The 13,543-nt window shown below is 35.8% G+C and overlaps 2 protein-coding genes and 1 long non-coding RNA gene across 4 annotated transcripts; 2 read left to right on the top strand and 1 right to left on the bottom strand.

Moving 5' to 3' along the window:
* The first annotated feature begins 297 nt into the window (after window positions 1-297).
* On the top strand, window positions 298-1,636 carry LOC116171324. The gene is made up of 3 exons (XR_004145433.1): window positions 298-419; window positions 474-538; window positions 1,490-1,636. It is a non-coding gene; the product is annotated as an uncharacterized LOC116171324 (long non-coding RNA).
* LOC116171323 (mitochondrial import inner membrane translocase subunit Tim21) lies at window positions 462-1,348 on the bottom strand. Its single transcript, XM_031488096.1, has 2 exons — window positions 759-1,348; window positions 462-709 (listed from the first exon to the last, which is right to left on the bottom strand). Exons 1-2 carry the CDS (start codon window positions 1,260-1,262, stop codon window positions 590-592), a joined length of 624 nt encoding a protein of 207 aa, XP_031343956.1. The 5' UTR covers window positions 1,263-1,348; the 3' UTR covers window positions 462-589.
* A 1,249-nt stretch (window positions 1,637-2,885) lies between the features above and the next one.
* On the top strand, window positions 2,886-13,215 carry LOC116171100 (solute carrier family 66 member 2). 2 transcript variants are annotated; one of them, XM_031487774.1, is made up of 5 exons: window positions 2,886-3,226; window positions 3,273-3,409; window positions 3,542-3,607; window positions 11,429-11,645; window positions 11,691-13,215. In XM_031487774.1, exons 1-5 carry the CDS (start codon window positions 3,024-3,026, stop codon window positions 11,881-11,883), a joined length of 816 nt encoding a protein of 271 aa, XP_031343634.1. In that variant the 5' UTR covers window positions 2,886-3,023; the 3' UTR covers window positions 11,884-13,215. The 2 variants fall into 2 exon arrangements, with proteins under 2 accessions (XP_031343634.1, XP_031343635.1); XM_031487775.1 differs by lacking the exon at window positions 3,542-3,607 and having other exon boundaries at window positions 2,887-3,226.
* The last annotated feature ends 328 nt before the right edge of the window (window positions 13,216-13,543 follow it).

Raw genomic sequence — 13,543 nt, 5'->3', positions numbered from 1 at the left:
GGAGCTTAGCTTAAAATCCATAGCAACGATTGTTGAGACAATGGTTGCCATGGATTTTAACCTAGGCTTAAGCTAAGCTCCGCTTATTTTGGCGGTGCAAACGGCCATAAATGAATTTAGTTAGGTAGGCGGCGACGCATTTGATTTAACAACTTTTTTCACAAAATATTTTTATAGCTTATGCCATTGTTTAAATACTTTTAAACAATGCATATGCCCATCATTGAATTTCTTCTTTCTGAACACTCTGTATATGAAACGCCTTGAGAGTGTTTACATATCATTTCTAATATTTAAAATAGAAGAATACAATACACAACTGCAAATGTGAATAGGAAATACCTATAATGGTCTAAATTATTTTATTTCATTTGCTGTATCATTCCCTCAAAACTAAAGTTTTAAATATTTACAAATAGGTAAGTTCCCTACTTAAATAAATCTGATATCAAAACTATTACTTTGTGTGTTAGTATTTCAGCCTTTCTTTTATTTTTATTAGACCGAGTATGGATCTTTTGTACAATCATTTATAAAGGTAAGACTACAATCAAACTTTACAAACAAACAATAAAGATTGCAACACAAATTAGACAAAAGATGGAAGCGTCGCATCTTGACTCCTATTGTCTTCTAAAACAATTGTCGAATGAAGCAAATCCTCAACTTCAACAAATAAGTAACGGTATTCATACTTGCCGGCATCATTCTACAAAAATTATAATGATTAACAGGACAACTCGAATACTAACGATTACCTCTTGCATTTCCAATTGAACTTTCCCTTTTCTAACACTACCCTTCAAGTGAAACTGCATACGTAGATGCTTTTTACCATTTTTCTCGTAAGTTACATGACTAACATGTTGCCGTCTCCGTCTTCTGTTCTCTTCACCGTAAACTGTAATGGGTTCACCCAAGGCAATTTGAACTCTACTATCGTTTATACACAATTTCGCAGCTTTCGTATAAATATTATTGGGACTTTTACTCGAAAATAGTTCACTAAAAACGGCATAAAATAAAGCACCCGTAACTCCCACACCTAATAAAATAATGCCTAAATAGGAAGCTGTCTTTGTTGTTTCCTTTACTTTCTCGCCGATAGGTTTTACATTTGTATCTAGTTCCGTTCTGGAGGTAGTTGTGACACTTTTATCTGTCTTTTGTCTCTTACATAATTGGTAAGTCACTATTTGAGAGTACTGTAACAATGTCGCTCGACGACATCGCGTTAAGGGTGGAATTATTCTTAATATCATTATTTAACGTTTAATAAACTTAAAATTTTAATTAACGGAAACTAATTGTAATTCTAACCTAACATTTGTATATGTATTGGTCACAACTTGTCAAAAAATGACCGGCCGGCATCCGGGTCATTTTTCATACTCCTAATCAAAATTCCTACAAGCATAAATGTAGCACTCGTATGCATCTACTGCCACTGAAATAAAGTAAATAAATCGGAATTATTTTTCAATTCTAGGATTTTGCCCTTTGCAACGATGGCTATTTTGGAAACCGATAATAAATTGAGCTTCAAGTTAATGAAAATAGAATGGAATGGTGCGTGAGTGAGATATTGGGCTCCAGAAAAAAGGAAAAACGTTTTAAATATGCAATAGTATATATTCCGTTGTTATTGAAAATTTGTATTCTTTTTTAACAAAAAAAATATAGTTATTAATTATTGGGAAGAATTTGAAAGCTCTTAGAAACTAAAAGGTCCGATGACCTTTGGGAGTATAAGGGTTTTATGGATCAAAAAACCAAGAATGGAGGAATCCAAAAGATGTTAAGAATCAAAGAAATATAACGGATTTAGGAAATTTGAAGAATTGTCTGTTCTTTTATGTTAAAAAAACCACACATTTGTGTAATTCAGAATTTTTTTGATCCCTGTTGGAATTGGCATTTTGGGATAGCAATTTAGTGGAAAATTGGGAAGGCCATAAGTACCAAAAGCTTAGGCACAGCCTGTAATTTCATTCTTCCTATGTTTTATGGTTGCTGAAATGAAACAAAAAACACAAATAGTGTGTTATTTGGGAACTTAGCTCCTAAACTCAAAATTTAGACCTTTGGTTCCTTTAAAAACGAATAACACGTTTGTTTGGTTTTTTATATACCTATCTAATTGTTACATCCTGCGTATACAACGGATTAAGTAACGGCATTGAACGGGGCTTAAATAATATTGTTCAGGTGAAAAGTATGGAACGGCCCACACAGTGGCGGATTTGCAGTCTTGGCCGCCCTAGGCCCCAGGCCACGTAGCCGCCCCTGTCTTAGTACAAATCATATAGACTAGGTACATTATAATGAATTTACTTTATTGCCAACTTTTAAAATCGATTCAGAAATTTTAATTTAGTTAACTCTTAACTATAACAGCTGCTAACTCTGCTATAATAGTTCGTAATACTTTCTCTAAGGTTTTAGCCAGGTTTTATTTATTTAACTAGTTTAACTATAGGTTTAGGCAAGATATATAGAGACATATCTTGGGTTTAGGTATTTTCATACAGGTATAATAAGTTATAGGTATTTCACATTGCTACAAAACTCGTCTGCACTTAAGCACAGCAAAATCAGTGAGCAACAACTTTTCACTTTAGAATATTCAGGTACGTACTCTGAGTCTGAGTCATTTCTTGTTATCATCAGTGACGATTGGCCGCCCCTAATCTCTGGCCGCCCTAGGTTCGGGCCCACTGTGCCTTATGGAAAATCCGTCACTGGCCGCCCACATGTCTATGGGAAGGGCACACGTTTTTTTGTGACAACTATAAACTGACCAGAATAATTAATGATCGCCCGTTAGTTCCTGGTGTGTACGCCAATGGAAACCGCAAACTTTAAAGATCACGACACACTGACATTTGGTTGACATTTGACAGTTCACTGCACAACACGGAGACGGGAGACTGCAGCACGGCTACGCAACCTTTAAACTGCAGTGAAGAAATCATGCAAAATTTAACTAAATTTTAGTAGTAGGTAGTTAGCAAATTTTATAAATGGATTGGATATTATCAGACGAATTATCCCTTACTGTTGGGACAGTTGTGGGTTGGATTAGTGCGGGAGGTATGATAATTGGTGGTGTAATACCCTACATCCCCCAATACAGGCAAATTAAAAGAACTCACGACGCTGAAGGGTTTTCATTGCACGTTTGTTTAGCTTTACTTATCGCAAACACCTTAAGGATACTCTTTTGGTAAGTGCTCCTCTCGTGTGTAATCATTCAGTATTGCGTTTCGCAGGTTCGGGAAGCATTTCGAATACCCTCTTCTTATTCAAAGTTTAATTATGAACGTTATGATGTTCACCATGATACATTTATGTGTGCGTGTCAAAAATAAAAACCAGCTACTGCAGGCACGCCAGCGAATTTTTACAGGTGGGTTATCACTCGTATCCGATGTGCTTACGTTGTATAATTTAGTTTCGCACTGTTGAAAACTTGTGGGTTGTTTGTCGTTTTTTTAATTGGTTGTTATAATATAAGGCTAACTTTTGCGTATTTTGGCAGCTAAACCCACTGAGGTGGTGCGATTGCTTCGATCCAAACCACCACGCTCTTCACATACTATCTGTGGTAAAATTGCATGCTAGCTTGGCTTGTTTGTTTACGTTATATTCGTTCGTAGGTTTTGTAGATGGTGCATGAGTTAATAATGATTTCCCATATGGCACCTTTTAATACCTCGCTATTACCAAAGATCATACTACACGAGATACTTCATGATCTTTGCTATTACTGAAGATTGAAGAATAATGTAGGCCATTTTCTTTAACATATTATCTATTCTACCATGGTATTCAAGTGATTACCCCTTTACATTCTCTTTATGAACACTAGATATACAAAAATAGTCATGTAGATTGTAGAACAAACTAGCAGGGTTCTGTATTCAGACTCCTATGGAGGAGATACTTATCCATAGGACAATCTACACAACTTATGTCATATTTTTCGCGTTGTATGTTGTATGTGAAAGACATTGTAGAATAATGAACGTAGATATTAAATAAATGCGTATTAAGAGTAAAATATGTAATGTGTGAAATACATACGTTAATCAAAATTATCTGTCAATCTACATAAACATTCTAATTCTAGTAGTCGCTTACGTCACATCTCCTCTTCCCGGGTTTCCCTTTTCATCACAATCACAAGTTTAGTCTTTGTGGTGCTTTGATAGCGCGTCTAGAGGAAATTGTTGATGTAGGGTTATCCGAAGAAGAAAGTGGTCTCAACATAGTTTTATTTCGACGATATAATCCTTCCTTTGTAGCTACGGTATAGGATCTCGGAGCTACGTTCTCTACAATTGTTCCCTCTTCTTGCCTATCAGGGATGAATACTGAGGAACCAATCTCAAGAGGGACTTCTTCTTTCGATCGATGACGTTGGTCGAAGTATTCTGCCTGTTCACTACGATAGCACTTGTCCCACTCACGAAATTGTTTATGGTTCACGTTTTTTGGAATAAGTTCTTTGGTCAGGAGAGGAATCCGAGTGCGCAACTTCCTTCCCATCAGGAGTTCTGCTGGGCTGTATCCAGAAAGCCCGGGAGTGGCCCTATATTCTAGCAAGGCGAGAGTGGGATCCTTATTCTTGCAAAGAATCTTCTTGAGAGTTTGGACTGATCGCTCCGCTTCTCCATTCGACTGATGATATAAGGGGCTGCTCGTCACAATCTTGAAATCATAATTTTTTTTATTAGTTCTGTCACAGACATAGTTGTGACATTGATAATATCCAAATACCTCGAATAGTAGTCCACCACAGCCAGATAAGTACATTTTTGGAATTCGAAATAATCTACAGCTATTTTTTGCCATGGGTACAAAGGAGTAGGAGAAGGGATCATCTTCTCGGTATATTGGCGTCTATGCTTGGCGCAAATGTTACAATTTTCTACCACATTACTTAATTCTTCAGTGATACCTGGCCAAAAAACAGATTGTTTAGCCCTCAGGAGTGTACGGTTTATCCCGAAATGACCGTCATGCAGTTTTTCCTTTATTTCTTCACGTAGCTCTGCTGGTATAATCATTCTTTCATTGTAGCAGACTAGACCATCAATAATTGTGATACCATTACGGAATGCGAACCATCGCTTCATCAACTCCTGTACATCTTTTTGTGATCTGGCCAACCGTTCTCAACATACTCGACTAACAGTTGACATTCACGATTCTGACTTTGGGCGTTTTTAATTTCCTCGAGTCTGGATGGAGTTGTTGGGAATCCCGAAGAAACCACCTTGATATGAGCTTCGACTTTTGCAGTGAAATCATCCTCCGAATCAGAAAGAGGTGCTCGGCTCAAAGTATCTGCTGTAAACATTTCTTTTCCTGGAATGTGCTCAATGGTGTAATCGAATTTCATTAGCCTCATCTTAAATCGTTGAATTCGTATAGGTATGCTATCCAGGTCTTTACTGCCTAATAATGGAACAAGGGGTTTATGGTCGGTTAGAATTGTGAACTTCTTCCCCATTAGAAATTTAGAGAATTTTTCCGCTGCCCAAGCGATTGCAAGAGCTTCTTTTTCTATTTGGGCATACCTTTTTTCAGCTGATTGAAGTGATCTAGATGCGCACATTACAATTCGCAGTTTATCATGTTCATTCTGTAGTAAAATTGCGCCCAGTCCGTAAGCTGATGCATCAGCCATAACAGTTGCTTTTGCTGTTACATCATACCGTGTCAAACAAATTGATTTCTTAACTAATTCAATTATTTCTGAAAGAATTTTCTGATGATCTTGGGTCCAACAAAACTTTCTATTTTTCTTTCACGAAAAGCCTCCGTTTTCCCTGCAAGGTTTGGAACGAACTTGTTGAGTTGATTTAGCATGCCATTCAGACGACGAATTCCTGATATGTCTTTTGGAGTAGGTAAATCTTCTAAGGCTCGCACACGATCAGGATCAACCCTTATTCCTTGAGAATCAATTATATTACCCAGAAATTTCACTGATGTTTGTGAAAAAGAGCATTTTTCTTTGTTTAAAACTACATTAGCATCTTTCAGTCTATTCAAAACTTGAGTTAATCGATAATCATGTTCTTCTGGCGTCTTCCCATGAATAAGTAGGTCATCCATATGACATAAGACTCCCTCTAGTCCCTCCAATAGTTTAGATATTTGAGCAGAAAAAAATTCTGGGGCTGATGTGATTCCAAAAGGTAGACGTTTAAAGAAAAATCTTCCAAATGGTGTAATAAATGTTGTTAATTTAGCAGTATCAGGTGACATTTTTATCTGCCAAAACCCAGATTGCGCATCCAATTTTGAAAATATTCTAGAGCTTCCAATCTGGCCCAAGGTTTCTTCAACATCTGGTAATATGATTTTTGGGCGTTTCACATTCTTATTCAAATCTGTATAGTCTACACATAATCGTAAACTACCGTTTTGCTTAATGACTGGGACAATAGGTGCACACCAATCAGTAGGCTCTTCGATTTTTTCTATTACTCCCATCTTTAACATTCTTTGCAACTCTGCTGCTACTTTAGGACGGAGAGGAATTGAAATATTCCGAGGGGCTCTAACTGAATATGGTTTAGCATCATCAATTAGTTCAATTTTGTATTCTCCTGGAATGTTACCTAATCCCATAAAAAGCTGGGGATACTCTTGTACAACTTTATCTAAGGCGATTGATTGAATATTGCCTGATTCATACGATTTTCGAACTGTGATTAGGTTAAGAGATTTTATGGCTGTAATTCCGAGCAAAGGTTCACTTAAACTAGGAATTACATATATTTTTTCTTTCACTTTCTGACCATTAAATTCTAAATCTGCCGTAAACATGCCATCCACCACCATGATATTTTGGTCGGCATTTTTTAGAGTTTTGTCTGACTTGAAAAGATTTGGAATTTGCTTTAGAATATTAGATGGTATGGCTGTAACTTCTGCCCTAGAGTCAAGTTTAGCTTTAACCTTTTGATTATTAATAAAAATGTCAACGTACCAAGCATTGGAAACTCCACCAATGGTATTCAACGCTCCAAGGTACGTTGCGTCATCCTCTTGCTCGCTGACTGAAATTTGCGAGGATTCGCGCAATTCCCCAATTTTCTTTGTGAATTTACCCACAATGGTATTTGATTTGCACATTTTTTTAAAATGGCCAACTTTTCCACACTTACAGGTATAGTCCTTAGCTGGACAAGAATTTCGTGGGTGTCTAGGACCCCCACAATTCCAGCACCCACCTTCCATAATATCAGTTGTGGACTCCTTTAGTGGAAATTTGCTAGACGAACTGGAATGGATACGATCAACTTCTGATGAAGGTTTTGATTGAATCTCCTCCAGTTCATAAGTTTGTTTTTTTATGGATTCTCTCTGTTTTGCCTTTTGTATAGCTTTCTCCAAAGTTAGGTCAGCATCCTCTTGTAGTTGTGAGGATAAAGTCTTATCTAAAATACCGACAACTATACGGTCACGAACAAGTTCATCTCTAAGATCCCGGAAAGCACAACGTTCGGCCATCAAGCTGATATCAGTGAGAAACTGTTCAAAGATCTCCCCTTTTTTCTGGTTTCGAGAATTAAATTTAGCACGCTCATAAAGTATATTCCGCTTCCCTATAAAAGCTTCGTCAAATGCGGCCTTTACAGTTTTATAGGAGTTAAGTTTTTCTTCAGGAAGTTGGGAGCGAGTCAATATATCTTCAGCATTCTCCCCCATACAATAAATTAAAGAAGTCACTTGTTTTTCTTCTGGTTCCTGATCAAGCCCCGACGCCATCCGGTATCTTTGGAATCTTTTAAACCATTTTTCCCATTTTTCTGGGCACTGGAAGTCAAATTGAGCCGGTGGTTGAAACGTGATGTGTCGACGGCCGACCGATGAATTATCTTGCAATTCACCAAATGATTCATCAATATTCTTCTTATTTTTCTTACGACTCATGCTGCCACCATGTAGAATAATGAACGTAGATATTAAATAAAAGCGTATTAAGAGTAAAATATGTAATGTGTGAAATACATACGTTAATCAAAATTATCTGTCAATCTACATAAACATTCTAATTCTAGTAGTCGCTTACGTCACAGACATGTCAAGATTGGTAGGTAGGTAACTGTTGATTAGATCAAATAGGCCGTCTGTAGGAAGGGATCATTTCTGGTTTTTCCATTTTTTAGCCAATAGGGAGGTTCGATATTTTTTGTATTTCTTATATTTTAACTAAAATTGAGAGATTTTGTTATTAAAAAACGATAAAAAAAATTTGAGGGCGAAATATTGATATTTACGAGGATATTTACGTCCGCTGTGAGCGAGACTAGGCTCGTGACGTCAGTAGCCAACACATTTGCCGCCGCGCTAGCAGATTATACGAATTCACGTAAACTGGGATCGATTTGTTTATTTTATTTATTGTCTGCACAATGGTGCAAGGATGCAAGCGAGGATGCAAGGTTATCAAAAAGTTGATTCGCGAAATTTTTTTTACGTAAATTCGTATAGTCTGCCAGCGCGACGTGTTGGTTACTGACGTCACGCGGTATAGGTTCGCGCACGGGTACGTTTTATTGCTTCGCGCCGACCCTTGATTTTAAAATACTTACAGTGGACGTAAATATCAATATTTTGCGTCCAATTTTTTTTAGTCGTTTTAAAAGAACAAAATCTCTCGATTTCAGTTGAAATCTCGGTTAAAATAAAAAAATGTCGAACCTGTCTATGAGGTAAATCCTTTGTCAAAGATTACGCGGTTACTGATTGGAGTCCCAAGAACATTTATGACGCAATTAAATCCTGTAGTCTGCAGGAATTTACATTTTTTTCAGTACATGGATTTGGTTTATAGGTAATTATTTAAAAAAGTACTTGTACGATTTTTGACTGTTAGCAGGTGTCTCGGCAGGTATGTATACTTAGGCAACTAAACTATCACGCTACCCGTCCCACCAACTCATTTCAACCAGACTTCTAAAGGCAATTAACGGTAGATATACAGTGTAGGTTAAATGGAGGCAAAGTGTCCCTTTTTGTGATAAAAAAACGCATTTGAAATTTTTTAAAAACCTTTGGATATAACCTTTGAATAAGTATAAAATAAATTTTATATTCAAAGATACAGGGTTATCATAAAATAAGGGATATATTTTAAATTATTAGAACTTTTTAACAAACTAGTTAATAACAAAAAATAAGCGAAATCTAGTGGCTTAAGGAATGGGATTTTATTGCCGGTATGGGAAACAAAATTGTTGTTATTTTAATTGTTGACATGAGTGTCAAAACGAAATCAGGAGTTTTAGTTTGAAATTAAAACTCTGGTAAATGTAGAGTTCAAATGAAAGCGTACCGCAATTTGATACAAAAATTTGAAAGACCAGGGTCTGTAATTGACCTACCAAGATCAGGAAGACCAAGAATTAGTGATGTCCAAGTTGCAGAGGTCTTTCATAAAAATGTTACGGAATGCTGTGTACAATTTCGGGGAAAGGTTGGTAATCTTACAACAGCAAAATGGAGGTCATATTGAGCAATTGCCGTAACTGGTTTTGGGCATACTAAATCCCATTTCTTAAGCAATTAGATTTCATTTATTTCTTGTTATTAACTTAATTTGTTAAAAAATTATAATAATTTAAAATATATCCCTTATTTTATGATAACCCTATATAACTGAAAACGTCAAATTTCGATTTCATTTTCCCTAGCTTAAACGGTCGAAAACGGACGTTTTGGATCTGTTATCAGACCGCCATATTGGATTTTTAAGGAATGTGAAGAGGACAAAAAAAGAAGGGTGAGATCCTTACGGAGATCGCAATGGTGAAACATGACGGTGAACCACTCTGTAGAACAAAACATATAACCTCCGCTGATAATATCTACATTTCTAGAAGGAACAATTTATGTAGAAATTGTGTCAAAAATCAAAATACAAACAAACAAAATGACATTAAAGCATGGTCAAAATATTAAGGAAGCTCATAGAATCCATCCCCTCGAGTAGATTTTGAGACAATGCGCCCTATTTTTTATAATTAAAAATTTGTCTGTAAATAACTTTTTGGCACACATGTTGTTTTATGAATTGTTGTTAGTTGGCCATAACCCGTCATTTCTTTGGTGCTCGTGTTATTTTCGCCGCCATGACACCCTCGCACAAAAATTTGGCAAAAACTGTTAAATTTACGTATACATTATATGTATCTGAAGTGTATATAGAATTTTATATGGAATCTAAAAATGAAATAACATATAGGGCGTTCCATTGGTATAACCAGAACTCCCCACAAACTTCTAAATACAGGTTGATTCAAAAAGAATATCACAACTTTAAAAATCGATGGGAATTTTTGAAGTTCCTTAGTTTTTTATTTGTCCGCTGTCGTCAAAGTGATTGGTGTTGACATGCCAAAATGGCGACCGCTACACATAAAGCATTTTGCATCAGAAATCAATTGACGACAGTTGTTTAGCGTGCAACCTACTGATAGGTGGTATATTAAACGTTGGTATAAACAGTTCATTGAGAAGGGGTGTTGTACAGAGTTCAGGACACTCGCCCACGTATATACTTATCGTTTTGATATCGGTCAAGTGTCTGGAGGAGGCCGTATTGAACATCTGTAAACTTATTTCCTAGTGGAAAAAAAACCTGTTCATTTTGATTTATAACCCATGGTTCTATTTTGATTCTTTAATTCATTACAGATTTTCAAAGTTGCGGTATTCTTTTTGAATCGCCCTATATTTTAGATGAATATCTCGTATCGACCTTAGGATACTGCCAAATTTTCAAAATATTTGAAGGTCTCCTTGTCGAGATATAGATGGTCGACATTCGTCGTAGGGCACCTTATGTAAGATAACCATCTTCAGCATTGTACAACAACATTGAAGTCACTTGGAAAACTATCCCAGGAACGCATTTTAAAAGGAGCACTAATTATTAAGTTTTTTCAGTAGCATTTTCACTGAAGTATTCTTCTGTAAAATGTAGGAGTTGGAGAGAGGTGCGATTTTGCTTTAATCTAGCGCTGTCTAATATGCACATGCACACACATGTTTCCTTTTTAACTTTTTAAACCAATTGTATAAGCTTCATCTTTCATTTAAATAAAACATGCAGTGACTTTTGCCAATGATTCTGATCTTGAAATTCCAGTCATTCGAGAGATGTTTTCTGGACGCATTTTAGATTATGTCGGGAATAACACTGCATGCTTTATTTTTGATATGTCTTTATAGAATTCAACTCGGTGTTGGTGCCATTATGTAAAATTATTACAAATATCCTGCTTTGCTGATGATAGTGTTTTTGCTTGTAATTTCAGTCAGCTAAATGTTAAACCTAATCGGAAGTAGTGCATGAAGATCAAAGCGATTAAAGCGCGTTTCCAATTTTTTGAATGAATTTTAGACTTTGATCCAAAATTCTTTTGGAACTGGTCGGATTTCCAATCGTACCTCGACTGCATGCTGGTATTTACTATCCTAACGTCACTTCTAATGTATCTGCTTATCGATCAATCGTATTTCGTCGAACTCGTCGGATTTTTGGCTGTGTTCACCGAGGCCATGCTCGGTACTCCACAACTTGTAAAAAATTTCCAGCACAAATCGACGGAAGGCATGAGGTTGGTTCTCAATTGCTCGAATAACATGTACAAAAGTTGTTTTAGCATCAGTATGGTGATAATGTGGACGTGCGGCGACATATTTAAAACTTTGTATTTTTTATTTCGCGAGGCGCCGTTGCAGTTTTGGGTTTGCGGATCGATACAGGTTGCGGTCGACGTTTTAATTTTGATACAGGTTTACGTGTACAAACAACATGATGAACCTCAAAGGATGCGACCTCACCGGGGGGATTGAGTAGCCATGGTGTGGACTCACGATGATACACAAAATAACTTAAGTATGATACAGGCAAACCAAGTAGATAAATATTGCAGATACCCCCATAAAATGCATCATTTCAATCCGACGACTTCCAAAACTACTTGTGATGTTAGTAAAAGTTACGTAATCAATACGATCTCGAGTACAGGACCAACTGGTGAAGTTAATAGCGTTCATTGGAGGAGTGCGGAAGCTAGTAACAATCTTTTACACAATCAAGAAACTAAAAAGACAAATGTTCATTTAATACAAGCGGAGATTCACAACGAAAAATCTAATTCCGCCGTTCCCTTTTTTAACTGTCAGTATAAAATACAATGTAGTGATCCAGTTGTTGAAGATAAAAATGTGATTATAGCCAATGAGGTATTAAAGAAAAATGTTAATTTTAGTAACTTTGAGAAAGGTTGTAAGTATAATTTTAATTATAACAGACACGGAAAAAATAAAGTTAATATGCTTGTACATAGGCACACGTTATGACGTAAACTGTGACTGTTAACAAAAGTTTTTATTGATAAACGTTTAGAAATAATTGCAAAATAGTTATTTGTTAAATATTTTCTTATATCCTAACACTGTCGGTTAATTTTAAGTCTTTTTAATATTTTTATAATCATATTGACGATGATTGTTTTCCAACACCCTCTATTTTCACTGCAAAACAAACTTCAATTTTTGCAATTCCAAGGGTACAATTAGTACAAATAACACGTTTAGTTAATTGTCAATTAAATCACTGTTTGCTGTTGTAGAACAGGGTTTGGGAACAGTTGAAATATATCAGCTTGAAAGTTTTAATGTCGATTTACAATAGGCGCTTTTTAGTTAGATATTGTGTAAATTGGAATCTGCTAATATGCTTTCTTTTGAAGGTGTTCCACCTTTACTCTGAACATACCACGTAACTAACTCACTTTGCAATACCCGACTATTGATAAGAAAATGTGATTTTTGTATAATTTTAGACCGAAAAACATGTTTATCTTTTGGTACCTGCTGTTTAGAATAAGTTATTGAATGGCATTTTTTTTATTACAACGCGACTGAAGGTTTTCTTCTCGTTAAGAATATTTTGTATTTATTCCGATAATATTTTTGTAGTCGAAGTATAACTGAAAGCTGTAATATTTATGAATAGTCTGATTTTTCTCTGTAGTATAAGTGGGTACCGTTCGCTATTTATTGAACTATTTGATAGTTAATCTTGTTACTCCTACTGTTTATTTATATCGTTGACTTAGTCAATTCCTTGTAAAAAATATTTTTTATAAAAAATAAAACAATTGATGCCTTAAAATTAAATTGTTGTGTCTTAGGTAAACAAAATGGCTAAAAGATGGTGAAGATGATAAAAGCAGATAGTTAATGTGATAGAATGATAGAGACTCAATTAGATTACAACAATAATACACGACGAACTTAATCTGGAAAGTCGTTACTCGTTTTGAACCTAATCAGGCAGTGTCTACAAGATGCTAGTTTTAAATTTTAAGTCTGACGTCAAGTTCTTTTCAGTTGTTCATGTGTAATAGTTTCAACTATTAACCTATTCTCTTAAATGAATCCATGCTTCGTCTTCAAAACTACATTAAAACATTCCGATATCTTCGTGTAAAATTTTGTGCCACAT

The sequence above is a fragment of the Photinus pyralis genome, unplaced genomic scaffold, assembly GCF_008802855.1.
Source record: "Photinus pyralis isolate 1611_PpyrPB1 unplaced genomic scaffold, Ppyr1.3 Ppyr1.4_LG5, whole genome shotgun sequence".
NCBI classification, from domain to species: domain Eukaryota; kingdom Metazoa; phylum Arthropoda; class Insecta; order Coleoptera; family Lampyridae; genus Photinus; species Photinus pyralis.
The sequence above is the reverse complement of the archived record's forward strand: the minus strand, read 5'-3'. Positions and strand labels throughout refer to the sequence as shown.